This window comes from Leptonychotes weddellii, chromosome 10 (assembly GCF_054177405.1).
Source record: "Leptonychotes weddellii isolate Sample4059 chromosome 10, ASM5417740v2, whole genome shotgun sequence".
Lineage (NCBI taxonomy): Eukaryota > Metazoa > Chordata > Mammalia > Carnivora > Phocidae > Leptonychotes > Leptonychotes weddellii.
The window spans coordinates 122254672-122282628 of NC_138378.1; the positions used below are offsets into that span (position 1 = coordinate 122254672).

The 27957-nt window shown below is 55.2% G+C and overlaps 1 protein-coding gene across 1 annotated transcript in view; it reads left to right on the top strand.

Annotated features, from left to right (window-relative positions):
* The window catches only part of PXDN (peroxidasin), a 66961-nt gene that overhangs the window by 29293 nt on the left and 9711 nt on the right, over nucleotides 1-27957 (top strand). The window contains exons 2-16 of the mRNA XM_081797262.1: nucleotides 4084-4155; nucleotides 5109-5180; nucleotides 8488-8559; nucleotides 11491-11562; nucleotides 11925-11996; nucleotides 12728-12897; nucleotides 14385-14502; nucleotides 16193-16362; nucleotides 18626-18898; nucleotides 19832-19948; nucleotides 20985-21143; nucleotides 21518-21630; nucleotides 22553-22709; nucleotides 24787-24895; nucleotides 25452-25609. Coding sequence (XP_081653388.1) covers nucleotides 4084-4155; nucleotides 5109-5180; nucleotides 8488-8559; nucleotides 11491-11562; nucleotides 11925-11996; nucleotides 12728-12897; nucleotides 14385-14502; nucleotides 16193-16362; nucleotides 18626-18898; nucleotides 19832-19948; nucleotides 20985-21143; nucleotides 21518-21630; nucleotides 22553-22709; nucleotides 24787-24895; nucleotides 25452-25609 — 1904 coding nt within the window. The remainder of the gene's footprint in view (nucleotides 1-4083; nucleotides 4156-5108; nucleotides 5181-8487; nucleotides 8560-11490; nucleotides 11563-11924; nucleotides 11997-12727; nucleotides 12898-14384; nucleotides 14503-16192; nucleotides 16363-18625; nucleotides 18899-19831; nucleotides 19949-20984; nucleotides 21144-21517; nucleotides 21631-22552; nucleotides 22710-24786; nucleotides 24896-25451; nucleotides 25610-27957) is intronic.

Below are 27957 nucleotides of genomic sequence, written 5' to 3' on the forward strand. Positions count from 1 at the left end.
GCCTGTGAACCCCACCGGCAGGGGTGAAAATACCTTCTCCCCACAGGCTTCCGGGGGAGCCCTGGCAGCAGATTCTGATTTCAGCTCTAGTCCTGCTACTCACGAGTGAGTGACCTGGGGCTCGTTGCTGGATCTGTCTGTTTCTGAATCCTTGTTTGCCAAATGCAGGGATTTCTTCTAACCTAATGAGAATTCTCCTCCTTCCTCCTTCCTAAAACCGACCACCTTTACCATGCCCTCACGTGTTAGAAGCCACATACAGTGGAGGTGGACCATGAAACTCACCGTGATCTTGCCCTGAAGTCATAATTTCTAGGAGCCCTTGAGTGACTTCCTGCACTACCCTGAGATTCTCTGCGTGTAGCGACTGCTCAGTGCAGAGATTGCCACCGATGATGTGCTTCGTGCCTTCGGTGAGGGAGTCTGGGAAAACCATCAGAACCTGCAGGCGATGGCCGCCATGGGTGTCTACAAAAGGCTTGACAGTGTAGGGAGCACTTTCCACAGACGTGATCTCCTGTGGTCCTATTCTGTAGGGTTAGACATTTTGTCTCTCCAGGCACATGTAGACCTTATTTCAAAAGTTAAAGAATGGGGGGAGGGTACTTAGAGTGTAACTTGGTTAATCGGCTTGCATTTAACGTAAGCTTTATGTCAGTGGTGACAAATGGGCCTAAGGATCCAATGTGGAGGAAGAGCAGAGGGGACAAGCAGATACCTGCTGTGCATGCGTGTTCGTGCATGTGTGTGGATGCTGCACATGTATCCGACACAGGTGCACACACGTGTAAATACGTATGCAGTCACACGCATGCACACTGCTGCCTCCCAGCATTACTGAAGAGCAGAGTTTCCAAACCTCACCTTGCTCTTCCTGGAGAGAGAATTAAAACTCAGACTACCAGGCCCCACCCCCAGAGTTTCTGATCCTACAGATTTGGGGTGGGGCCCAGAATTGGCTGTTCTAGCACCTTCCCAGGGATGCTCCTGCTGCTGCTGCTGATCAGGGGACGCCACTGAGAACATTGCTTAAGGGCATCCTCACCGTTCCTGGATTAATAAATCCCTGCTGATAACTTCCTAAGAGTGGGAATCAGTTCAGGTAAAACACAGCCTCTGTGATCTGTGGTGATGACTTGGAATTTGGTTCCTATTGGGAATCCATGGCATCTTCATTTCCTGGGCCTGTCTCTCCGGGCCCGGGCCACGCGGCCCTGACCACCTCTCCTGTGGCTTTCCCCCTGTCCCTCAGGCTGCATGCTTCCTGGCGTCCTGCCCTCCAGCTCACCCCATTTTCTGCCCTATTCAAGACGTTGTTAAGTCCATGCAAGGACTTTACACTTCAGCTGTTATGTGCTTCACTTCCGGAATCTCTGTTTGGTTCCTTTCTGTTGTTCAAATTTCTCTGCTTCTGTTGGGAAGGGGGCCTCTATGTGCCCCTCCCTGGCTGGGCGGGCGTGTGGTCTTTCTCTGGTTGTCTGCTGGGAAGCCGGGAGCTGGCCTGGATGCTTGAAAAGACGCCGAATGATAAGATGCGACCATATATGTAAGTTTAGATGTTGCAGAAGTTTCACTAGAAATTGGAAGCAGGTTAATTTTACCAACGTTATTTAGCTGTGTATCAGACACGCTCATATTTCAGTGTGTAGTCTACGTGTGCCGGTGTGTTAAAAGGCACTGAACGCCGCTTCCCCCTGAGGTCGTTCAGATCTGGCGTGGGTCTCCCTGGACCCCAGGTCTCTGTGAGGCCCGGCCCGCTCAGGCGCTCTGAGCTCGTGCGCGGTGGCCGCGGGGTGCGCGGCGGCCTCTCTGCAGGCGTCCCCCGGGGCTCCTGGCATGGGCCGCACACCCGCGGGCTGGCCTTGGCGCGTCAGGAGGTGGCCAAGTCCTCTGTCCCTCAGCGGCTTGCGTTCCAGACTCCACGAGGTTTCCGTGTTGCTCCCCTCTGTGTCAGAGGCGTCAGAAGCTGCGTGAGCCCACGCCACCGTCCTTCCTGAGGACTTGAGGCCTGGCGTCTTGGTTGGACGATGTCCCGACCGGTTCTGCTGCGCGTAGCGCATGGCCCTTCACGTTCCAGGGCATGCCTTCTCCACGTTGGCCCCGGGGCGTCTGTCCAAGTCCTGGGAAAGCTTGTGTTTGTTACATGCGAGGAGACAGCTTCCCCACCACCTGTGTTTACACTAAAGCCCAGCTAGCCAGTCTTTGCTCATTAACCACGACCCCACATTCCACACGGGGGACGACGGGGCCTCTGGACGCACGTGCCCTCCCCTTGGGGACCTGGCTTCAGCACCTCCCCAGTGGACACACCTTTAATGTCCTTAGTGTGCATGTAGATCAATTTCTCCTTAAAAGCCACACGTCAGTGCAGGGGAGGTGCGTTCCCGGAAGAGCATGCTGGTGGCTCTCGGGAACCAGGGAGAGCCCCCGGGGTGAGGGCCAGGTCGGCTGCCCAGGGCAGGTGGAGACCGATGTCTGGGGACTCTGCTACCCTGAAACCCGACCCAGAGCCAGGACGCAGATGCCCCAATGTTCCATGTTTCATGTGCTCACTCCTAAGTCAACACAATTCATTTTAGCGACTTAAATACTTTCTGAAAAGCCTTTTATCGCACCATAGACTAGAACCAATTCTGTACATCATTTATGACTCTTAAATTGGCTCAAAATAATCAGATTCCTAAAAAGTTCATGAACATGTCAGGAGAGAAGTGTCGTTCCTGATTTAGACCAAGTGTTGCTCCAGGAGCCTGTGTGGGTTTCCTGGGACGCCTGCGCCGAGCCCCGCACACGGAGCTCCCGCAGAAGCACAGAGGCTCGCGGCTCTGGAGGCAGAAGGCCCGAGATCAGGCCTGGGTCCTTCCGGGGTGCTGGGCAAGAATCGCCCCGTCTCCCACAGCCCCCAGCCTTTGCTGGCTTGTGGTGGAACTGCAGGAGTCCTCATGCGGCCCTCTCCCCGTGTGCCTGTCTCCAAATTTCCCCCTTCTTTAAGGACACCACTCATACTGGAGTAGGGCCGTCCTCATACTGTGTTGATCTTGTTTTGACTGGCTGATCTCTGCAAAGACTTTCCAAATCAGGTCCATTCTGAGGCACTGGAGTCGGATTTCATGTGAATGGGGGTCTCCCCGTTGATCCCACGATAATCCTGCTGCACTGTTACAGGGCTTGGGCCTGTGAGCAAGGCATCTTAATTTTTCTAAGACTCTGTGGTAAAGAAAGTGGCCTTTCATTTACTTTTCTGTGACTTTCATAAACATTACAATTATAACTATAAATTATAGGTTTTAATTGAATTTATGTATCTTATATTTTTTACTTTAATCTAATTGATGGGTTTTAATTCAGAGGGTGGAAATGGACATCTGCATGCCTTCTGCCCCCAAGCTCATGGCCCCAGGGCCGAGTCTGCGCCTGTCCCGCGGAGGGGCCGCCCCACCAGCTGCCCTGCCCTTCCCCCACAGCGCCGGCAGCCTCTGTGGACGTGGCCTCGCGCTCTGCTCTCTCCTGGGCTGCTCAGGTCGTCCCTCTGTTCCTGAAACATCAGGAACTGTTCTCCCAGCACACATTTAACTATTTAAGCTGCCTGGAAGTACTGAGTTAAGATCCACGCTGCACGCGTGCATCTTTCCAGTTCACGGACGCTGGGTCTGAACTCGTCCCTGAGAGGACACTGTGGGCAGTTCGCAGATGAACCGCCGAATTCCAGCTCGAGAAGTTGTTGGAGTGGGTGCCGGGGCGACTCCGTGGAGTATGTGTGGGTCGATCCTGTGTCTGGGGAAGGCTTGAAGACCTTAGGTTTGGCAGAAGATGGGTGTAGGGTTAGAGTAAGTTTTTATCTCCCCGTAGGTGTTGTTTAAACAAACTTCTGTAATGTGATATGGCTGCCCTGTCATGCAGATAAATATTCATTTATCATTATGCAGTTAGCCTCACTGAAGAGATAATTGGTCCCACGAATGAGCTGTGAGGTTAATTCCTTAAATGTCTTATCGTCGTGCTGGAACTGAGATGACACAGGACCAGTGATGACTGCGTATTTCTCTATATAAATGCATTTCTTGTTTTGTTTTTTTTCCCCAGGGATCTTCGCTTTAACAGAATCAGAGAGATCCAGCCTGGGGCATTCAGGAAGCTGAGAAACTTGAATACGTTGTAAGTCCAAACATTCTATTGGGACCCAGTAGGAAACAAGTACGGAAATCATCACACCTTTCAGCTGTGGTCAGCCCTGATTATCCGTGGTCAGGGGCATGAATGAGGAGAGTGGACTTGGGACCCTAGAACAGAATATGCGCGTTAAGATGCCAGGCCTGTGGATCCTGTGCTTGGCTGCCGTCCTGTTTTGTCTGACATCCGTGGACCTGTGTGGGTCCCTCATAAGTGGCTTGACCCAGACCAATGGCCACGTGATCCCCTTCTCTTCCTGTGAGTAGTAACTCAGTCCCCAGCTGGGCCAGATCCGTTCACTTGTGCTAACTAGTTCACACGCCCCATCGGAAGGAGGACGGGCCTGGGCTTCTCCTGGGTAGCTGGACCCAGGAGGATTGGGGTGCCATCCCGTTGTGCACCCATGCTTAGTCCTCAAGGACGGACAGACGAAGGGAATGGGCCTGACTGGCGCTGAGAGGTTCTGCGGCTGACCTGGGCTGCTGTCGAGTATGCTGAGCTTGTCAGGAGGCTGGTGTCTCTGGTTCTTCTGCTCCGGAGGGCGGCTGTGGGCACAGGGGGATAGGCAGGGCCCTGGGAGCCTGGGGGCGGTCCGACCCTGGTGAGAACCACCTGCACTGGCCTTCCACTCCGCTGAGGTGGACAGTCCGACAGACAGGAGGACAGATAGCTACGCCTCTGCGTCGGAGAAGGAATTTGGTCGGTGTGCATACGGAGGGGATTGGTGTGCGGTGACAGGGACGCGCGTACCCTGAGGACACGCGTCATCACAGGGTGAGCGCTGAAACGCTCCCGTGTGAATGTAGCACTCGGCCAGTGTCGGGGCTGAGCTCTGTACCCGAATCGTCTTAGGACCTTTTCCAACCGGTAGGAATGTGTTCCCACAATGGGTTCAGAGGGGTGCTGGTTGTAATTCATACTCAGACTTTCTCTCGCAGGCTTCTCAACAATAACCAGATCAAGAGCATACCTAGCGGAGCATTCGAAGACCTGGAGAACTTAAAATATCTGTAAGTGAACGATCAGTCCTTTTCCCCCAAAGCTTGTGTTGTTTGTATATCGACTGTTTAATCATTGAGCTGAATTTTTTGCAGCTTGCAAATTAATATAAGTACATCCGTCTCTTAGGGTCCATTTTCAGAAGGTGACTGAATTTTTGACTGGGATTTTTAAAATGAGTTAAAACTGCGCTGCGTGATGCTTAGTGTGTGTGTCTTCAGCCGTAAGTAAAGTAGGTGGAATGAGATTAAAGCCACAGCCCTGGAAGGTGGTGCGGGAGCAGGTGACTGGCGGCCCCTCTCTGGTGTGCGCGCCGGGCGGACGTGCCAGGAGATGGAAGCACGGTTTCCAGAGGCCTCTCCCGCTGGGGGCGAAGTGTGAGAATTTCACTCGTCTGCTAATTTCCCAGTCTTCCTCTGAGTGATTTCACCTCTTCTTATTTTTAGGTAGTAAAATTGTAGTTTGCTTTTTAAAACTGATTTTAGTTAATTAAGAGCATTTAAAAACATGAGTTTTGCAGGTTAAAAGATGACCTCGCGGGCAAGGGCCGGCTTAATACCTCTGCAAGCACTTATTTTAGGACTGGAAGCCGTAAGGCAGACATTCCAGTTACATTCCTGGTTATAGATAAAAGTACGTGTCTTGTGCTTTGAGCAAATTATTCTTTTAAGACTTCGATGACCTTTCAAAGAGAACCATTTTAATGAGGGATTTAGATCAGTGACTTTTTTGGGAAATTTATGTCATAAGTGAACCTGAATGTCTATAAGTCATGTTGATTTTTAAAATAAAGTCACATTGTTAGATGTGTGTTTTGAAACCTCTATGATTTTAGATGTCATTGGTTCTTAACTAAGTGATCACTTTACTGTGTTTATAGAAATATATATTCCTCAGTGAAAGTAATTGAAACTGTTAGGTATAAATATTTTTCCATCACTTTTGGCATACTTTGTTAATTTTTACAATAGAATAGAATAGAATAGAATAACGTATGAAAATTATTAAGCCTTGTTGCTCATTTTAAAAATGAGGAAAAGGCCTTCTATTTACTCTTGAGTTTTTATTTATTTGATTTGTTTTTAAATTTTAAGTTCTATACAAGTTCCAGAAGAAAGGTTTTGGTTTCTTAGAAAGCAGGTTCAGTTAGGAGATAACCAGCATCTGTAGTTTGTGTGTGGGTCACTTTGTTTTTTATTTTGTATTTTGCTTTTGGTTTGAATTAATTAAGAGCAACTTATTATTTAACCTGCAAACATATTTAGTGTGAAATAGTTTGGGATACCTTGTTTTTCACTTAAAATGATTTTTTTAAAGTAATACTTAATAAGCCTCGCCTGCTGGCTGGCTCCCCATCGAGGCACCTGCGCCCCAGCCTCACCTTCCCCCCCCATTTCCACGATGCCCACTGGTGGAGGGCACCTGGTCATCACTGGGGAGGGGTTGGGCAGTGGTCAGCAGGACAGGGGGTAAGGGCCCTGGTGAGGAGGGACCCCAGGAGCAGGGGTGAGAAGGGGTCCCACTTCCCCATTTGATCCCCGTCCTTGGCAGGAGAGGGCACTGTGTGCAATTTAAACATTTGAGAGCTCTCATGAAGTTTACTGATTATTTCTGCCTTTATATTTAGTCCATGCTTTTAGAAGTTGAGTCCTGGTTATCTGCTGGAACCCTAGTTACTTGTGGGAAGGTGTAAACCTTCCCCTTAACTGATATTTCCAAAGGATGCGATTAAGTCCGGGGAGGGGCCTCCTGTTCAAAGTGGACTCTGTGGTGGAGTAGAGTACTCTTTAGAACCCATTATCGGAAGATGGTCAGTGCCCTTTATTCTTACGAAGACAGAGGGTGCTCCCATGTCCTCTAAACACATGTTCTTCCGTATCAGCAGGGCTCAGTTGTCTCGCACTCCCGTTGTCTTTAAAGTGTGTGCCAAGTGACGATGCACCAGCAGGCCGTTGCCCTGTTGTGTTAGAGAAGTGAGCCCAGAAACCCTGTTTGTAATAATGGGGGAGCAGGAGCTCCCTCCAGAACTGAAGTTGCCAGTGGCCAGGCCGTATTCTTTTAGCTTTCGAAATACTAAATTTCGGTGATCCTGAGGGGCTGCTCTCTCCACTTTACACAGGAAGAGACTGAGGCACAGAGAGCCTAATACCGTCTTCAAGAGCACACAGCTAGTGGGTGCAGTTGGAGGATTCACACCCACGCGGCCTGGCGAAGTGCCTGCTGCGTCAGGCCTCTGTTGTGGGCACCGGGCTCTGGACCGGCGGGTGAGCGCCGCCTGTTCGTGCCACGGCTCGCAGCTCTCCGCGGGGTCACCGCAGCTGATTTGTGCAGAGGGAGAGATGACAGCCATTTAGCGGGATGGTGGCAGTTAGAGACGGTGTAGCGGGTCCTGTGAAACAAGCCTGCCCCGAATACCGTGAGCTAAAGTGCGGTGGTGCACACTGTCCTGGGAACGCAGCGTGCAGGGGCACGGCATTAAGACAGAGCAGGTGTATTTGCGGAAGCAAGCAGGTAGAAGCCCAGCCAGCCGGTGTCGGGGTGCAGAGAAGTGCCTGCTGACGTCACGGTGGGGACGGCGTGGAGTTTGAGGTCATCGGCTGGGGAGAAGCGCCAAGGGCTCACGTCTCTGCACCTGACACAAATCACGTCTGATGCACCATGACGTTGGCGGGGTTCACGAGATCTGCTGCCGCAGAGACGTGTTTGTTAGGACTCTGAAGTTTAGATTTCATATAGTTTTCCCGTGTCATGAACTATTATATTAGTCTTTTGAAATTTTCAGCCAGTGAAAACCATAAAACCATTCTCAGTTTACAGACCATATAAAAACAGGCAGCAGGCCAACTCTGTGATTCTTCCAACCTGCCCTTGTTGCTTCTGTTTTGCAAGAAGGATTCTGGTGGGTGAGAACACATTTAGGCTTCGTATCATCTGCCCCCCTAGCTGTTCCTGGGTATCTTAAAACACGCAGGTTGTGGAATCTTACAGTCAATGCACATCATGTGTGTGGGGAGGTGGTTCTGTTTTCTTCAAGCTTTGGAGCACGTGCATGGTCAACAAGTCACAAGCCACACTCCAGAGCCTGTGACTTTTTGGAAGACGAGGCGGTGGTTGGAGAACCTCCCGTTTGGAGACTTTCCTTTGAGGAAGGGCCGGGAACCTCCGCGAAGGGAGCCACACCACCGTGTAAATGTTTTGTTTGTATTCTAATACAGTCATTAATTTGAAAACTCCCTCCATGTGTCAACGTAATTCTTCTTTCCATCTGAAGTTGCGGCCTCTCGTGTGTGTGCTAATGCTCCCCGTTTCTTGTTTCAGCTATCTGTACAAGAATGAGATCCAGTCAATTGACAGGCAAGCATTTAAGGGACTTGCCTCTCTAGAACAACTGTAAGTGTCCCTCTCCCGTCCTCGGCTGTCTTGGATGTCACCCGCCCTTTGCCTCTTGTAGGAAGATGAACTAAGTTTGCTGTTTGCACGATGCATGTTCGTACTAACGGGGACGTAGGGAGTGTGTGCATGCCAAAGGAAAGAGCGGTTCTGTCCGACCCCCCTCCACCCCGGAATGGACGGCACTGGTTTCTGCTGACGGCAGCCCATGCCGAGCATCCGTGACCCAAAGAACAGTGAGACCGAGTGGCCCCCACCTCCACGGTGCTCCCGATGTAAAGCAGAGACAGACTTGCGAACGAGGAAAGGTCTTCGGGAAGGGGTATCCGGGGCAGTGTGGGACGAGCAGGTTGTTTTCATTGTACCCTGTTTCCTGTTTGTGACTCCCTACATATCCAGCTAACTTTCTGCTTTTTGTCGTTATTCTGGAGAAAATGAACTTTCTTCGTGTGTTTCTAGTTAGTGTATGTTGGATGTTGTTTCTTTGGTGGCATATGAAGTCAGCGTGTTCATTTTTGAGTAGAATTCCTGGTAAGAGGAGTTTTTCTGGTTTGTTTGGGCTGAAGTGATTCCGAGGAGTTTCAGATGGCCATCCGGTTACAGTCACGGGGCTGGACAGGGCCGTGGGCTGTGACGCGTCCTGACATCTGTCTGCGTATTTCCTGGCCGGGCACAGAAGCGTCTCCGGAAGCGCAACGGCAGAGCTGGGGCGGGGGCTCCCCCGAAATCAGGCGCTTCGGAAGCACAAATGATGCTCGTGGGTCTAGGTGGGTCTTTATTCCAGTGGGACCTGCTTTGCTGAGCTCACTGTGCACGGCATGCAGTAGGACTGGGAAGCAGTTGTACGTCAGGTTTGTACGATCTCCGCTTTGGAGAGGACCAGAGTTCAGAGGGTTGCAGAAACACATGGGAGTGTCTGGAAAACATCCAGTGGATGGAGAGTCTACGAAGGATGGAGTTCTTGCATCTGACATGCTTCTCCTGGGGTGGGAGCAGTAAGATAGTCATAGCCAACACCCAGAAAACCGTGTCTGATTTAAACCTGCTGAAAAAATTAGAACCAGGTGGTGCTTACCCTGATGAGGCGGGAGTCGGTTTATCTTTGCGGAGAAAAGAGGCAGAGTCTAGGGAGAAGTGAGGCTCCACTGCACCAGGAGCCTGGAGCAGGGTGTCTGACTAAGCGTCCTGGGTCAGGATGCCTTCAAAACCCCGGGTTGGGTAGTTAGGGTCTGGGCCACTGAGACGTGGCTCTCCTTCCGTGAAGGTCGGTGGGTGTCTGACGGGACGCAGAGACACTTAGGACCAGGTCCCCGCCCGCAGGGAGGGTGCTGTGTGAGGAGATGAGGCTGTTCCTGGTGGGTGTGCATGGTGCCGTGGCCCGGGGGTGGCTCCTGCCCGGGCTCCCCCTCCCCACGCCAGGAGCCCCTCCACGCCCTCCGGAGGCTGCCAGCCCGAAGCTGCTGGGAGTCGGTGGAGCCTGGGCTCCAGCGGGCTCCGGGAGGCCCTCCTCGTCCTGTGTGGTGAACATGTGACCAGAGTCAGAGAGCGTAGATTGGCGTTGGGACCCATGGCCACCTTGGGGCCGTGGGAGGGTGGTGGCACCCAGGCTGCCTGGAGCTGTGGGAACTTGGCCTGAGCTCGCGGGCCCAGCCCTGTGTCTGTGGGCAACAGGAACACGCCTCAGTGAATCAGGACCAACAGGCCCTCCCTCCTCCCCGGACGCCTCCCCAGGGCCCAGCCTGCCTGCTAACGAGGGTCTCCTTCAGGCTTCTCCCGTGACGGCCGCTCAGTGCGGATTTTCCCCCATTTGGGCTCCCGTGCACCCTGCTCCCAGGCTTCCCACCCTGGAGTGGAGGTCGATGGGCAGGGACCTGTCTTCGGGAGGCACGGGAGGCAAGTGTGGGTCTGACCTGAGCTCTGGGCTCTGCAGCTGCGTCTGCGACCTCCTGACTCGGGGTCACCGCAGCGCCCTCCCGGGGAGCTGGGCCAGGGAGACAGGGATGGGCTAGGAAGGGCAACTGAACTTGGGTGACCTTGAAGTTCCAGTAACTTCAATGTTAGTGAAGGTCCCTACGGGGTCCAGGGCGCGTTTCGAGAACGCTCTCTGTCTGGTGTTTGGGTTCGTGATGAAACCTGTAATCGCTCGCGTCTGTCCCTGTCTCTCTGCCGGGCCCCACGTGAGCGAGCCGTGGAGGGCGGAGACCTCTCTTCTCCTCGTGTGGGTGGGGGGTTCGCTGCAGAAGCATCCCCATCACAAGGCCACATCCAAGTCCGTGTCCATTGTTTCACCTAAGGGGAAAAACACTGATTTTCACAGTGAGAAAAGCAATATTCAGGAAAATGAGGAGAAATTAATTGTACCAAAAAATGTATGAATATATGGAAAGTAAGGAAACATAGCAAAAGAAGTGTGAACACTGTATATTCGTATAATTGAGCACGTTTGAGGAAACACAGGATCTTACTCTTCATCATTTCTGTGGCTAATCCTATGCTCAGTCTGAAATTGAAGTGTAAGTTCATCCCCCCCTAAATTCACATAGAGGTTAGAAGACTGAATGAAGGTATTCGTCTACTTACCTATGTGCTGTAGGGAAGGTTACATGGACTTTTTTCCTGCAAAGGCCCACGTACTGCACGGAGGTCACGGCCACGTGGTCAGGTCCCGGGCATGGAGGGGCCTCGGTCAGAGTCACCGACAACTGGTCAGTCGTACGGTCTGTGCCGTTTTTAATTGTATTTAATCTTAGTATTTGATGATTTCACTTGTTTTCCACACAATGTAGGAAATCTAGAGAGTTATTGACATATGAATTTGAAAGGACTTAGGAAACATTTTTTTGAGCAGGAAATCTAAATCTGCAAAAAGTAAAACTGTTAAAAGCTCTTTCTTTCTTTTCTCTCTCTCCCTCTTTTTTTACACTTATCTAGATATCTGCACTTTAATCAGATAGAAACTCTGGATCCAGAGTCATTCCGACATTTGCCGAAGCTAGAAAGGCTGTAAGTTGCATTTCCTCCCACCCACCCGTGTCCGCCCGCGGTCCTGGGCCATCGCCCCGTCCAGGTTCTGCAGGAGACAGGAGGCTGTTCAAGCCTCCGAGAACTGGCCGTGCAAAGTCCCTGCTCCTTGTCTCACAATTCAGAGGCGGGACTGGCAATTGTCTCTTTGGGAATGGTGATAAAATAGAAAAAACACCCTAGCTCTTTTCTGGGCTAAATAACATTCTCAGATTCATTTGTAGGAAATAATGGAATCACTGAGTAATTTTTAAAAGCTGATTTATTTGACTGTTGATACTGTTTTCTACACATATAAGAAGCATTTTTAAAAATTTGGTTTGTTGTATTGTCTCTTTCGACAGATTTTTACATAACAACCGAATCACACATTTGGTTCCAGGAACATTCGATCACTTGGAATCCATGAAAAGACTGTGAGTATGTGTTCAGCACAGCCCCGTGTCCCCGCGGCCGTCCACCGGTCCTTTGCTGGGCTGTGGAGCGTGGGTCCCTCTCAGGAAGGGGCAGGAGGCCCTGAACCCTTGGAGCTGGCGCAGCTCGGAGCCCCGGTGACTCGGGGACTGAGCCAGCAGACCGACCGTTTCATAGGCGAGCAAGACATTGTTAAAGTCAGTTTTAAATTCTTCAGATTAATTTTTAATCCCATTTTGCCTATTTTAGTGGTGGGATTAAGATCCTTGGAGAAGGACTCTACCCTGTTCCCTGTACTAAGCGTTCCCACAGCTAGACGTTAAGTACGCTGACCTCCAAATTCTCCAGGCCTCTAAAAATACTTCTTCTTATACCGAGTACTTAACTTTACTAGAATAAAGGTATGTGAGTGCCGGCGGAGACAGTTACCGGACGCCTTCTGGTGCTTCCTGTGCTTTGCCCTGTGGCCGCGGGGCTGCTCTGCGGCTGGCCATCCGTCCCCGTCCCGTCCCCGAGGGTGTGAGAGGGGCTTGATGTCAGGAAGTGGAAAATCAGGCTAGGAAGTGTAGTTTCCGCGCAGGATACAGTGAACCGAGACAGCCTTCCTCGCTGTTCAGGATTCCTTCTGATAAGGCCGTCAGCCGCCGCACTGAGAACGGCGATGTGGGGCCAGGGGTGCGTGGGCCCGGGCCCGTGTGCTCGACCCCACGTCTTCCTGTCTTCCTCCCGTCAGGCGGCTGGACTCCAACGCGCTTCACTGTGACTGTGAAATCCTGTGGCTGGCGGATCTGCTGAAGACCTACGCCCAGTCGGGGAATGCGCAGGCGGCGGCCACCTGTGAATATCCTCGACGCATCCAGGGGCGCTCGGTGGCCACCATCACCCCCGAAGAGCTGGACTGTGGTGAGTGAGCAGGACGGAGGGAGGCGTCCGGAGGGCGCGGCATGGGCAGGGCCTGCCTTCCGTGTCGGTGTCCCCAGATCGCGTCTTGGTGGGACCCGACAGGGCGCTCCTTGGCAGAGCCGTCTGTACGAGCATCTGTAAGCAACTGTTGGGTTCCTCGGCTTTCGCCTCCAGTTCCTGGAACGCACTGCGTCTCCCGCTCCCCCCATGGCTGCAGCTGCTGGGCCCGACTCCCGGGTGCTCGCGGGGCGGGGCCCGTGGGGCTGGCAGCGGTCTGCCTCTGGGCTCGGTCCATGCCGCCCAGAGCCTCTGCCCGCTGGGCCATGCACACGAGCTGCACTGAGAAACCGGTCGCGAGAAAAAGGAGCAAAATCCGACGGCAGGGCAGAATCTTGCTTAGAGTGCCCAAGGACTCCTTCGCTTATTATTTTCATTGCAGCACTTTTTGGGGGTGCTAAAATTAGTTTCTCTAAAGCATCGTCGTTTTTAAGTCTTAAAGGTCTGTGTCCTGGAAGCTAGAAGTCCGTAGCTTTCAGCAGTCTCCCGCCCGGGACACGGATCTCCTGTCCGCATCTGGATGCCTTCATCAGCCGTAGACGTGTGTGCTTTGCTGTGCACGCAGCTGCCTCGGGGTGCGCTGTCGGGGGCCCTGTCCTGTGTGAGCCCATCCTGCTGCCGGGCACGGCGGGTTTCCGGCTGTCGGGGGCCACGCTATGCAGGAGCAGGGATACTGGGCGGTGGGACTTCGGGGACAGGACTGGTTCCTGGGACAGAGGCTGGGGCTGCGCGCTTGGCCACCCGAGTCTAAACCTGCCCCACACGGCAGATTCCCCCGGTCCAGCCCGGGGTGTCCTCGTCTGGTGTCCGCTCCCTCCTCGGGGCACAAGCCACCCGGGCTCCCACTCACCAGCCGGCTCTGACTTTACCCATCGGGACCAGGCTCGGGCGCCGCGGGTGTTCTGTCTGCCTCCCCGGCACTGTGGTCGTGGAGAAGGAGAATGTGCAGCACCCACAGGTCCGCAGACTGGAGGAGGCAGCTTGTCTGGCCCGGGGCCATGGGAGGGGACGCACCCCCGGGGGACGAAGGACGAGGGCTCTGCTGCCCTGCCCTGCATGGTAGAGCTTTCTGCTCTCAGCGTTGCTGTAGCTAAAAAGCATCATTTTCTATTTACTCAAGAACAGCTTTTCACGGAGTGTGCCCTGCACACAGGTCCCTCACCCTCTTGAAGGGTGAGCAACCACTGGGCCTTGTTGGGTGCGTGTCTCCACCCAGGCTCTTAGAGGTGGATCTGAGGGTCAGAAAATGCTGGGTAAGGACTCAGCCTGTCTGTGCGGAGAAGCCTGTCTGTCCTTGTGGGAGCATTTGTGCTTGGGATATATGTTTGTTTGGGATTTTCTTGTGAATGTGAGGGATTTGGTTTGGGGTCTTGTTTACTTTTATGGGACCATTTAAGACCCAGAAGATCTCCATTTCCTTCTTGGCACAGAAAGGCCCCGGATCACATCGGAGCCCCAGGATGCAGACGTCACCTCAGGGAACACCGTGTTCTTCACGTGCAGAGCAGAAGGCAACCCCAAGCCCGAGATCATCTGGCTGCGAAACAAGTAAGTCGGGTGCTGGCCAGGGGTGCTCCCTGTCCCCCAGATGCCCTGTGGGCTCCGCTGTGCATGGCCCCACCCGACACCTACAGACGCCCCTTGACACTTTTGTCCTCTGCTGTGGAGGGAAAGGTCTAAAGGAGAGAATTTTCTGCATCTTTTCTGCTGTAAAGGGGGGGCACTTTGCTCCCCCTGCCAGGGGTGAGGAGTGGGGGGGGCATCTTGGTTCTTGACCTGCCCACGTTCTGTGGCTGGAAACTGGCGGGTCTGGGCACTGGGGCTCCGCAGCTGGAACACTGGGACCAGACCTCCTGGTTAAGGAGGGGTCCTACCTGCTGGGGACAGCGTCTTCAGGGACGCCCATCAAGCCAACACTTACGTACTTAGCTCCTTGCGCATCTGATTTGCCTCAGGAAACACGAGTCTCCCCGTTGATCCACAAGCATTTTGGGTGTGTGGGGGCAGAGGTGTAGGAGGAGGGTGCTCCAGGGGTCAGCCCCCCAAGGGCCCTGTGTTAACGAGGACACTTTTGGGCGTACGGTGAGAACTGACTCCTCAGAAAGAAACTGTTAACCCGAAAGCACCTTGTCGTGGCTCCTGTGCCCGTTCTCACGGGGACACGGACAGACACTCGCTTGTCGGTGGATCTCGGCTCTCAGCACTTACACTCTGAGCTCGCGGGCCGTGTTTGGTCATGACCGGGCGAGGAGGATGCCCCCCCAGCCATCGTCCCGCCCAGCGCTGGGCTGGTGAGTCCAGCAGCGTTCCCAGGGAGGACGAGTGGAACAGGGAGCTTGGCATTGGGAGCCGTCAGGTGCAGGAGGGGAAGACACCTTCCTGCCTGGGTTTGTTGCCATGACTTGGGCCCAGCGCTGCGCAGGGACGGACAGATGCTGGCCCAGCCTTCAGATGACCTGTTACCTTGGATGACTCTGGACTTGTTGAGATTTAAAATCCGGAGTTAACATAAGAGGAATAAGTATGTATTTAAAAGACAGAAAAGCATCGATTCGGCTGAGCCCTTTACACCTGCTTCCATAAACAAACACATTGATAGCAGAAGTTAAAATGTCAGAGCCAAACATAGCAGAGTGAAAGCCCAAAAGCCCTGGGCCTGAAGTCTGGTGCCGGGCTCTCCCTCCACTTGCCAGCCTCTCTATGGGCCTGGCTCACCTGCTGACCTTACTTCACCTGGGGGTCTGCCTCACCTGCTGGCCAGCCTCACCTGCTGGTCAGTCTCACCTGGGGATCTGCCTCACTGGGGGCCTGACTCACCTGGGGGCCTGGCTCACCTGCTGACCTGCCTCACCTGCTGGTCAGTCTCACCTGGGAGCCTGCCTCACCTGTGGGCCTGCCCCATTATCTTGAATGAATTTGCCAGAAACCAAGGAAAATGTTTCCTTTGAATTTTTCCCACTATGTTCCTTTTTCCCCTTTGGCAAGAGGACTACTTTAAAACTTTAAAATCTTATAGATTGAACATGTAAATAATAAAATAAGTTGATGAATTAGAGATGTGGTGGGTCAGCACTTTTTCTAGAAGTACTGACTAAGCTGGAGTCTGTGTGGTAGGACAGTTTCCTGGACAGGCCAGGTGCCCTGCCCCCAGGTGCCAGGTGCTCAGGGGCTCTTCCTGTGTGGCTCTGGTGTGTCCTCGTGCTTCAAGAACCTGAGTACCAGACTTCTGTCTTTGTAGTAATGAGCTGAGCATGAAGACAGATTCCCGCCTCAACTTGCTGGACGACGGGACCTTGATGATCCAAAACACACAGGAGACGGACCAGGGGATTTACCAGTGCATGGCCAAAAATGTGGCCGGGCAGGTGAAGACACAGGAGGTCACCCTCAGGTACTTTGGGTCTCCAGGTACGTGCAGAAGATGGCCTACGAGCCTCCCCCAGAACGGCCCTTGCTCCCCACGCCCAGCTGGGTAGGGATGCGGGAGGGTGTGGGCGGGACGTGGGCAGGACCAGGGTAGGGACGCGGGTGGGATGTGGGTGGGACTTGGGTGCAGCGGTCTACAACCAAGCACCCTCAGCCACAGCCTTGCAGGCGTGGTCCTAGGTCACCCGCAACCTTTGCTCTGCCTTAAAAAAAAAAAAGGACACGGACTGATATTTTCTTGAAGGAGTCCATTTGTATTTGCTGCCATGAGCAGTATGTTTAGATTTGCACGTTCTGCATCTTACTTGAGACCGTTTGTCCAGTCTTTTCTGAGTTCCGAGCCTTCCTTTGGCATAATTACCGTCCTTCTTCCATTTCCCGCTTCCAGTTTGGAAGTCACACGGCGTCCTTTGTGCTGGTGGTTGGCCTACCGCGTTCTTAGGTTATCAGAGTCAAAGTTACCCCCTTCTGCTGTGTCCAGGATGGGCTGAGTTCTGTTTTCCCAGTGTGTGAAACACTCATTAGCGCCTGGCCGTGATGTCTTTCCCACTTTCGAATCCCGTTGTTTCTTTCTGCGTCTCTGCTGTTCTGTGGCGCCATGTCCTTTCCGCCCAGTGGCGTGGGGGTCGGGCCGCATCCCCACGCGAGGACCAGCTTTCGGTTGACAAAGCCTGGAGTGAGATTCACTTCTCCCTCCACTGATTTTGGCTGTCTGTCACCGAGGGGCAGCTCGTGGGTCAGCCGGACTCGGAGCTTCCTGGGTGGCGTCGTGTTGGGCCTCGCCTTGGCCTGTCGTGATGCCGCTTCTCATGTGTCGGCTTGAGCACGTGTCCTCCCGGTGGGCTTTCACGTTGGGGTTCTTGTCCCTGCCAACAGCTTCATGCTTTAGCTTGCCATGCTCCGGAAATGCTACTATTAGGATCATTTCTGCATTTCCTATCCTCTGCTCTTCCTTAGATACGTGGGTAGCGGAGCTTCAACGTTAACCAACATGAAAGACGCAGAAATGTGTTTCCTGCTTCTTGCCTCACCCACTAAATTCCTACCTCCATCCCCACTCTCCCAAATTCCGGCCAGTGCCTCCTTCTTCATCCCTGCCTCACTGGTCTTTAGTACATGACTTCTCTTACACTTTCCTTTTCAGGGCCGCGTGGGAGTCGTTACCTGGTGGGAACGTGATCTATTTTAACTGGTTCTTTAGCAGGAATACCTGAAGGTTTCCCCCCCCAAGTCTTTTGCTATTTCAGGTCCATGTCCCTTTACCCAAAACCTCTTGGGCCTACTATCGTTTGGAAATCAGAAATCTGGGAAATTTCAGCAGGCCACCTGGTGCATGGTCTTCTGAGCCGCCTGGTGCTGCCGCGGGGTCCCGGGTCCCACCCTGTCATCACCGTCCACGGCAAACTGTGTGAATAGTCCCAGCACATGGGATAAGTGAAGACTGTAAACGCCTCATGCCAGATAGATCCAGTTTTAGAAATAAGTGATGAAAAAGTATTTTGTTTTAGGAGCATTTCTGGATTCTAGAATTGGGGAGAAGGGTGTTGGCCTGAATATGCATCACAGGAATGTTTTAAAAACCTCCCTTTTTGAGTACATACATTGCTTTCCATGTTTGTAAGCTCCTAGCGGAGTAACTTCTGGGTGAAAGGGTGCATGGACCGCGGCGGTCCCGACGTGCGCGTCTGAGCTGGCCCGCAGTGGGGACGGCAGCCGTGGACACCACCTGCTAGTGAGTTCTGTTCTGCAGACTCCCTCACAAAACTTGCATTACTAAGGGTGTGGATTTTTCTTCTGGATTCAGAGCTGAAAAGTACTATCTTAGTGTAGTTTTAATTTATATTTTTGGTTTGGGGAGGGAAATTGCTTATTTTTATATGTTCTAAATATAGTTTAAAAGCAGTGTTTTATGCCAGGAAGAACCTCTAGCCAGGTCTGACCAGACTGACCCGATGTACTTAGAATCAACAGAAGTGGGGGTTCTCCCTGGGGCTCAGGCCGCACTGAGGGAGGCAGGGGCCATCTGTGAGGCGCTGGCCGCCCGCCCCGAGCCCCGGGCCACGCTCACCCTCGCTGCTGGCACGATTTCTGACACGGGACAGAAGACGAGAGCGGGTTCTGATTCAGTCTTGTTTGCTTTACTTACTTTAAGGGCCGCAGACGGAACGAAGATAGAACAACCCAAGCAAAATGCCGTTGCTGACCTGGAGGGAATTAACGCAGAACTTGTGTTTCGTTGTGACAGCTCGACCCGCTTTTGTAATCCAGCCACAGAACACGGAGGTGCTGGTCGGGGAGAGTGTCACCCTGGAGTGCAGCGCCACGGGCCACCCTCCGCCGCGGATCACCTGGACCAAAGGGGACCGCACGCCCCTGCCCGAGGACCCTCGCGTGAGCATCACCCCATCTGGCGGCCTCTACATACAGAACGTCCTGCAGGACGACAGTGGGGAGTACACCTGCTTTGCATCCAACAGCGTGGACAGCATCCACGCCGCGGCCCTGATCATCGTCCAGGGTGGGTCAGGGCGCCCGTCCGTGCACGCGCGCAGACCCTCGCCCGGCAGCCCTCCCCGCACAGACCCCGCCCCGCCCGCCGCCCCCACCCTGCGCAGGCAGGTTGCTTCATGTTTCCAGCACGCTTCCCGCATCTCCCGTCCTGATTGGTGGTAGGTTTGTTTTCTGAACGGAGGCTTCAGGAGGCTTGTATTTCGGGGCTTTATTTCTGGCTGTTATCTGTGGCTGAGAGGACCTGTGGTGTTGAGACCTCAGCTGGGTATTTCCAGATGCCCCAGGCGACTCCATGGTGAGCTTCTTAGTTTAGAAATAAATTGCAAAGTGGGGCATTTGTGTGGAAGCTCTAGACCGGAGAAATCAGTGTCCCCTGCTCCTCTGTCTTTGCTGGCCCCTCCCGCCTGCAGGGAAGCGGCCTCACGCGCAGTCTGTTGTGAGTGCCTCCTACAGGCCCCTTCGCGCAGGTGAGCACGCGGCCCTGGCGTCTGGTCGTTCCTTCTGTACAGATGGGACCGGTCTGGATTTGGGGCTGGGACTCGGCCCCATGGTAATGAAGCAGCCCTGTCCCCACACAGCTGTAACGTGACGCTTACCCACTCCGGGTGCTCCCTGAGGTCCGACGCCAGAGGGACCTTCGGGTCTCCTGACCGCCGTGGGCGGAAGCCGGACACCTCCCCTCCATCCACACCGTCCGTGCGGTCAGCCCGCGGCGTGTCGGCACAGGCCCGGCAGGGGGCCGGGAAACACCGCTGTTTGACGCCCTTTCTGCCGTCGTGCCCTGCTCGCGGACGCTGCCCTGCTCGCAGACGCTCCCCCTGCCACGTGGGTTCTCGGTGCCCTAGCACCTGCAGGGACTGCCGACGCTGACGCTAGCTTACAGCATCTGTGCCCAGAACTGTCTTTGAAGTGTTGTTTCCGATGTTTTTCCTTCCGGAAGCTCTTCCCCAGTTCACCGTGACGCCTGCAGACAGAGCTGTGATCGAGGGTCAGACAGTCGACTTCCAGTGCGAGGCCAAGGGCTACCCACAGCCGGTCATCGCGTGGACGAAAGGAGGTGAGAGCTGGCCCGGCACTTGCTGGGACGCGCTCCACACGCGGGGGCGCGTCTGCCTGCCCTGTGCCCAGGCCCCAGCCCCCGTGAGCAGGGGTGGGGACGGTCCGCATCTGCGTGTTCCGGCTGCAGGCCTGGCCCACGGCTACGGTGCAGGACGCGCAGAGAGGGCTGTCCTTCCCGAGGATGCGGGTGGCCTTCTGCCTTCTGTCTCCCTCGCCTCCCAGATGGTGGCTGTCTTGCCTTTAATGTACACTTAATTAACATCTTGATGAAGTTTCATAGCAGGTAGGATAGAACTTTCTGGAAACTGCCATAGCATTTGTTTGAAGCTCAGTGTTACTTCATTCTCTGGGGCTGTCACGCCGTCTCCATCCGAGGTCACACGGCTGATCACATTGATTCTTAGGGGGTGACCCCCGCCCCCCCATTCTGCTCTAGCTGGTGAGCTCCTGGCCAGGTGATGATGAAGACAGACGTCCCCGAGGGCGCCGGCAGCCTGGCTGGGAAGGTTTAGGGGAGGGGAGGTGGCCTCAGGGCTCTGTCCTGGAATTGACCTTGAGGACCTGCCCAGGGGCTCTGCCTTGAACCAGAGGGCCGCTCGCCGCCTTCCTCCCCTGAGGAGCGAGCACCCTGGGTGGGCAGGTGCGTGAGCACCCAGCACCTGGACTCCGTGTCCCCGGGCAGGAGGGGCCGTGTGCTGGCACCTCAACGGGGTGTTCTGTGCTTTTGCGTAACTCCAGCCCCCCAGCCCCTCCCCAGCAGTCCCTCCCCAACGGCCCCCGGTGTCTCGGCTCCTGCATCTCTCTTGTCTGCTCCTCCTGCTTCTGGGGAGTTTCTAAGAGGCCGGGCGGCTCTGTTTGTCCCCGACGTGGCGGCTCCCAGCTGGTGTGGAATGTCGCTCGGGAGGTGCCGAGCCCTGCTGCCCCTGACTCGGGCAGAGACCAGTCGGTCCCACTGTTCCGTTTGCTCTGAGAAAGTTCTGCTGCACCCGGCCTTCCTGAGTCCTAGTGGCCCACTGTGTGTCCATGCCTTTCAGGGAGCCAGCTGTCCGTGGACAGGCGGCACCTGGTGCTCTCGTCGGGAACGCTCCGGATCTCGGCTGTGGCTCTGCATGATCAGGGCCAGTATGAGTGCCAGGCCGTCAACATCATCGGCTCCCAGAGGGCCGTGGCCCACCTGACCGTGCAGCCCAGAGGTACGCGGCGCCGGCCCCTCCGGGGGGACCGACTGCTTTGTGCAGACCTGCTTTCGGGAAAGGCGGGCCTTCGGCAGCCAGCACTCACAGCTCAGGATAGGAGCTGGTGAGGTGAGGGCTTGCGGTCCGCTCTTGAGACCCGGCCCCTCAGGTGGAGGGCGGGCAGCCGGCAGACCATCTCGCCTTCCCTCCGGCCCCTTTGCTCTGTGCAGACTGAGCTGGGAGGCAGAGGGAGGGCCCAGTGCTGGCCGAGAGTGCCCTGGGCCTGCCCTGGCTGAGGACGAGGGGTCTGTGCTCTTAGGAAGCGTTTTGGTACGAATGACGAGTGTCCCGGGTTCTCCTCCTCGGTCAGCTCATTGTCCCTTGCTTTGCAGTCACGCCGGTGTTTGCCAGCATTCCAAGCGACATGACGGTGGAGGTGGGCACCAACGTGCAGCTCCCCTGCAGCTCCCAGGGGGAGCCCGAGCCCGTCATCACCTGGAACAAGGTACCGCCCGTGGGGGGCGGGGCACGGGTGTGGCAGGTGCCAACCGGCTCGTGGCTTCTCCGCACCGTCTGGAGCAGAGAAAGCATCCCCACCACAGCCGGAGTTAAACGATGCTGAGGGATCCCTCCTAACAAAACCAGAAGCAAACAAACCCGCATTCTCTTTTTCACGTTCTTCTCAGTGACAAAGCAACAAAAACCCTCCGGTTAGATCCATGGCCCCATCGTCAATGGAGAGGTTTTTTGTTGTTGTTCCATTTTCCTGGGTTGCTTTTGTGAAGCCCAGTAGAAAATCGCATCCCGGTGTTTAGCCATTATGAACGAGGGTTTTGACAGGACTTGTGTCCCTGGAGGACAGGGTGGCCACGGGCAGGGGGGCCCCCACAGGGAGGTTTGAGTTCCGGGGGACACCCTGGCCCTCTCCCGCGTCCCCCCACTGCCCAGATCTCACCTGCCCTCTGCCGGGACCACGTGTGGCCGTCTCGCTGTCCCGGTGGGCTTGTTCTTGTCCTTCTTCCGCCGGGCCCGTCGCCTGCCCTTCTCAGGGGTGGCTCAGGTGTCCTGTCGCCCAGAAGACCTGCCCAGGGCCCTTCTCCGTCATTGGGTGCCCGCACTCTCTGCCTTCCCCACTTTCGTGCACATCCCACGGGGGATTGTTTGCCCCTAGCCCCTGATCCTGGAGAATCCAAGGGACTCGGTCTCTGTCTTAATCTTTTCTGGATCTTTCACAAGAGTTTAAGAAAAGTTCCTCTCAGTAAATTGGACTAAATCCCCTCTTCTCTCCAGTTTTAGATAGATCTGAGCATATCCTCTAGGCCATGTCCATCTGTGAGGTGCTGAGAGTGGTCCCTCCACCCCCAGGTAAAACAACTTCTGCTTCTGGGTCTCGTTCCTAGTATCATTCCTGTTCTGCTTTGCTCCAGGATGGGGTTCAGGTGACGGAAAGTGGGAAATTTCACATTAGCCCCGAGGGGTTCCTGACCATCCACGATGTCGGGACAGCGGACGCAGGCCGCTATGAGTGCGTGGCCCGGAACACCATCGGGCAGGCCTCCGTCAGCATGGTGCTCAGCGTGAGCGGTGAGTCCCTGTGGCCCATGTGGACATTCCCCGGCGTGGGCTCACAGGCGGGAGGGGGCACCCGGCCTGGGGCACTTGCAGGCCCACCATCTGATTCTCGGAAGGCAGCGCGTCCCTGGTTGGCGGGGGAACACGCCAGGGTCCCGGCACCACACACTCTTGCTGCCGCCCCGGGACTGCAGGCCAGTGTGGTCACGTGCCCTGTGATCAAGGCTCTCCGTGAGCACAGTTTAGTGGTTGGCATGGCCGTCTTCCAAACCCACCCAAATTCGACAGTGTGTAATTGACGGTCCCCATTTGGCAGGCGCGTGTTTGAGCAAGCCAGTGCCCCTCTGCTGTTCTCACTTGCTCCAGATGGGGCCCCCGTCTTCCCGGGATGAGTGTCCTTAATCAGGAGCAGCTCCCTGCCCTGCACCCTGACAACCACGCTGGTCCAGCGTCTGCGTCTGCCCCTCACCTGCCTCCTTCGCCTGTTCTGTCTGCACAGCCATCTTCCTGATTTTAGTATTTGTGCTGCCGAAGCGAGCACACAGCCATCTTCCTGAGAGGGCAGGTCCCGTGACCTGTCGCTGATGCTTCCCACGTGTTGTAGTGTCAGGCTGAAAGCCGCATCCTTAGGGTTGACCCCCACCCGCGTCCCAGGCACATCCCCTCTACCTTCCCTGTGCCTTCTGGGCGGCCCATCCTGAGTGTCCACACTTGGGCCTGTGCTTCTGCCTTCCCCACCACGGCTCACCCGCCTGCCTTTCCCAGGGGCTTGTGAGAGCCCCAGATGGGGCGGGGTCTGCTTGGTCTGTGCGCCCAGCACCCCCCAGAGCCTGAAGCCGGTAGGCACTTGCCAGATGGGAACCATAAGGGAATAACTGGGAGCCTGGTTTTGGTTTTTTTTTTTTTAGGGAAAATGTTATTTTCCCATTATGTATGGTGTGTGAAATGGATGTAAAACTCAATTTATGAATTCTATAACTTTTTCTTTGAATGACAATTTTTGATACCTAAAAATAATGTTACTTTGATGTGAATTAGTCATATATATGAGATTTAAAAATAATCTCCCACCCACAATCCCACCTCCAAGAAATAATCTCTATTAACGTTTTGGTGAATTTCTTTTATTTCTTCTAAAGATAGGTTAATGCTTTCAAATTATTTTTGTGATCATTGCTTAGAGAACAACAAATCCAAGTCATGCGTAATCATGAAATACTGGAGTCATAAAATTGTGTAAAATTATCTAATCTGTTTGCCTGCCACTTAGCATAAAAGTATTAGGTTCCAAAAATTAGTACATGTGGCCCCGTTTGAGACACACCAAGGTGGGGGTTGTGCCGGGGGAATGGCTGCTGGGCACGTTTCAGACGTGTGGAGGGGCCCGCCTACAGCGGTGAGTGGGCTGGGTCTGCGGAGCGTGAAGGGGTGGCCGCCCCCGGCTCTGTGCAGGGCTGGGCGTCAGGCGCTGTCGGGGGCCCGAGAGGTGAGTCAGGCGGCACCTTCCGGCTCAGTGCAGAGATGCTGGTGGTGGACAGGGACGAGAAGCAGGCCGGAAGAGTGATCCGACCCTGAGAGTCGGGGTTGGGGGAGGCCGTCGGAGAGGCCCACCCCGAGCAAGCAAACTCTGAGACGTAGAGCCGCGTGGCATGGCCAGTGTGAAGCCTGAGGTCGGGACGAGCCGAAAGCCGGAGGCCAGTGGAGGAATCGGGGAGGCCAGGCTGGTCTGGGGCCTTGTTGGCCACGCCATGGTTTGGTTTTTATTCCGCGTATGTTGGAAGCCACTGGAAAGGTCTGAGCAGGGCGTCTGTGAGCTGGCTGCTCTCCTCAACGGTGACGTTGGCCGTAAGGGACGGTGAGTGTGGAGGGGGAGGTGAGGACGGTGGCCGCCAGCATCAGAACCGGTGATGCCACGCTGCAGGTCTGACGGGCCTGCCGACGGCGGACGGGGCCTGGCACTGTGGGCACCATCCGCTGACTGGCAGCCACGTCCGGGCCGCTCTGGCGCGAGGCATCTGGCGGGGAAGGAGCAAGCAGCCAGACGCATAAGTAACGCAGTAACGTAACGGACGACTTCCTGTTTTCCCAGTTCCTGATGTCAGTCGAAATGGGGACCCGTTTGTGGCCACATCGATTGTTGAAGCGATTGCGACCGTGGACAGAGCCATCAACTCGACCCGCACGCACCTGTTTGACAGGTACCGAGGGGGCGGGGGCGGGTGTAGACCTCTGCTCGCTCAGCCTCTGGGGTAGAACAGAGCTGTGACCTGTTTCGTCCAGGGGATAACCTTTTAATTTAAAAATCATAATCAACATTGGCATCAAGTTTTGTGGGGTTTGGACAACAAAAGACACGTCCTTTCTGAGTAGAAGCGGAACCAGGATTCACAAACGAGGCATTTTTAGAAAATCTGAACTCGTTCCATGGGCTTGTTAATGAGTGATTTGGCAAGAACAAAATCTCTCAGGCTGTAGCGTATTTGTTCACGTTGGTAATTCCGAAGTGTTTTATTCTGCATTGTAACTAAAACAGATTGTGTTTCCTCTATTGACTTAATTATTTGTTTTTAGTGTCTTTGTTTTTGTTTGTGTTCGATGCCTTCCGCTTGGGACGAGTGAGGTACGATACATCGTGTCTCTAGAAAAGTAGCTCCAGAACTATTTAGTGGTAATAATTACAGTTTTGGATGTGAGTGATTCTTGTCCTCAAAAGTTGGTTCTGTTCTTCCCTGTGTGCCCCTCAACCCCTGATAGCCGGCCCCGATCTCCCAACGACCTGCTGGCCTTGTTCCGGTACCCGAGGGACCCCTACACCGTGGAGCAGGCGCGCGCCGGGGAGATATTTGAGCGGACCTTGCAGCTCATTCAGGAGCACGTGCAGCACGGCCTGATGGTCGACCTGAACGGAACAAGTCAGTCCCGGGGCCCCCTCCCCTGAGTGCTGGGCCGCACGGCTGTGGGGCCTTCCCGGGAGCCGTTCCCGCATCCCCGTGTCTGAGGGAGCACTCGGTGGGCCAGGCCTGGGCTGCCCCACAGCTACCGCTTCGGGTCCCCTGATGCACAGCTGGACCGTGCGCTGCCCTGAGCCCCAGGCCGGGCGGGTCGGGCCCCGTGACCCGGCAGGCTAGCCGCGAATCCATGAGGCCGTGTGCCTGGGATGCAGGGTTCCGGCTGTTGGGAAGGAGGCTCCTGGTGCTCGGGCGTTCGTGAGGCGGCTGCTGAGCCCGCCCTGGTGCTGTGTGGACGGAGGGAGCCTGACGGCCCTCCCGCAGCCTGTCCATGCAGAGCCAGCCGGGCGCAGCGCTCTCAAGGACGCCAGAGGCCCGGGGTTTCTCCTGTGTGGAAGCATCCCTTCAACGGCGAGTGTTCATTTAAAGCGTTGTGGGAGCGCGTGCGCACCGTCCCCTCACTGGGGGTCAGGCTCTGGGCTTTCCACGGGGTTTTCTGACTCGTCTTCGGGGAGTCCATCCTGCCCGCAGGACAGAAATGTCCAAGAACTGAGTGTTCTTAGATACGAACGTGCGGCGTGAAGATGTGGAAACCCGGCCCTCTGCTTCCTGGGAGGAGAGGAAGCGCCCGGGCCGCCCTCAGTCCTGCCCCGGCTTGGGGCTGAGCTTCCCGGCTCTGCCGTGTAGACGTGTAGACCGTGGCGCCTCCTCGTCCTCCTGGAGGCACCGGCCTCGGTCGGGGGCCATGTGGACGATTCCACTCCTTGGACCGACCAGCCTGGCCTTGCAGGTGCCCCTGGGGAGAAACGTGGGGGCCCCGCCTTCTCTGCACTCGCCTGTGTTGGGGGCACTTTCCCCCCTTCAGGTCCGGGAATGGGGCAGGGACGTGTGGGACATGTGGCCTTGTCCCTGTGGCGCCTCCCTGTGCTCCCGGCCGTTGGTCGTACAGGACTGCCCGCTGCCGAGTGTGGAGGGTCCGTGGAGTGCACAGTGCTCCTTCTCCCCGCTGTGGCCTCCCTCCGTCGGTTGGTTCAGCGTTCCCGTGTTAAGTGTGGCCGTGGCGGCTTCCACAGGCGGCCCCTAGACCTTGTGCAGCCACCTGCAGAAGCAGAGCCCATCTGCCGTGGTTCTCATGCAAGACGGCGTGCTCACCTCCTGCAACATGTGCTGTTTACAGAAAAATGTGGAAACCTGGACAGAGAGCAGAAACTAAAGTGACTCAGAGCCCAGCAGAGGGGCGCATGGCTCTGGGCCGTACTGGGGATATTTGCGGGTGAGCAGGCCGCCCACACGGCTGCAGTAGGTGGACACACAGGCAGGGGCGCGAGTGCGGTTTGGGTTCTCGATCTGAAGGGGCTCCTGAGGCAAGAGGATGGACTTGTCTTGGTCTGTGTGATATGGGAGCCATGGGGCTTCTTGTAGACAAGTGATCCGGTCACATGGATCAGGTCATTGGGTGGCCCTGCCACAGAGGGGGAAGGGCAGTGCGGAAAACCAGACAGGTGTCTGTTGGAGGTTCTAGGGTGGCAGGCGTCCACGGGGTGGCCCAGGCGGGTCCGGGGTGGCAGGCGTCCGCGGTGTGGCCCAGGCGGGCCCGGGGTGGCAGGCGTCCGTGGGGTGGCCCAGGGAGGTCCGGGGTGGCAGGCGTCCGTGGGGTGGCCCAGGAGAGAGGAAAGTGTTGGCACCAGGGTGGCCGGTGAGAGGTTTGGATTCCAGGTGCCTTGAAGACAGAGGTGACATAGTCACTTGTGGCCTGTATGTGGAGGGGTCAGGTGATGGGGTCTCAACCCCAGGGGCCGGAAGGCCAGAGGTGACACTTAGTGACGTGGGGAAGCTGGTGGAGGATCAGGTTAGGGCCTGGGGAGGGGCTGTCTCACTTCCAGAAGCTCCAGGCGTGCACAGGAGACATTGGTCTCCAGGGGCACCTGGGTCCTGGTTCCACAAACCCCAGTGTCCTAACTCACCCCAGAAGAAAACGTTTGAGCCTCCGCAAACAGTCCTCCTGGCATCTCTCGGGTCATGAAATAGTTTTCTTCCTCATTCTCAGGTTCACGTTTCAGTATTGTCACTGGTAGTTACTTGTTTGCATTCAGAGATAGTTTTCTTTTTTTTTTTTTAAAGATTTTTCTTTATTTATTAGTGAGCGAGAGAGAAACAGCATGAGAAGGGAGAGGGTCAGAGGGAGAAGCAGACTCCCTGCTGAGCCGGGAGCCCGACGTGGGACTCGATCCCAGGACTCTGGGATCATGACCTGAGCCGAAGGCAGTCGCTTAACCACCTGAGCCACCCAGGCGCCCAATGAAACTTTATTT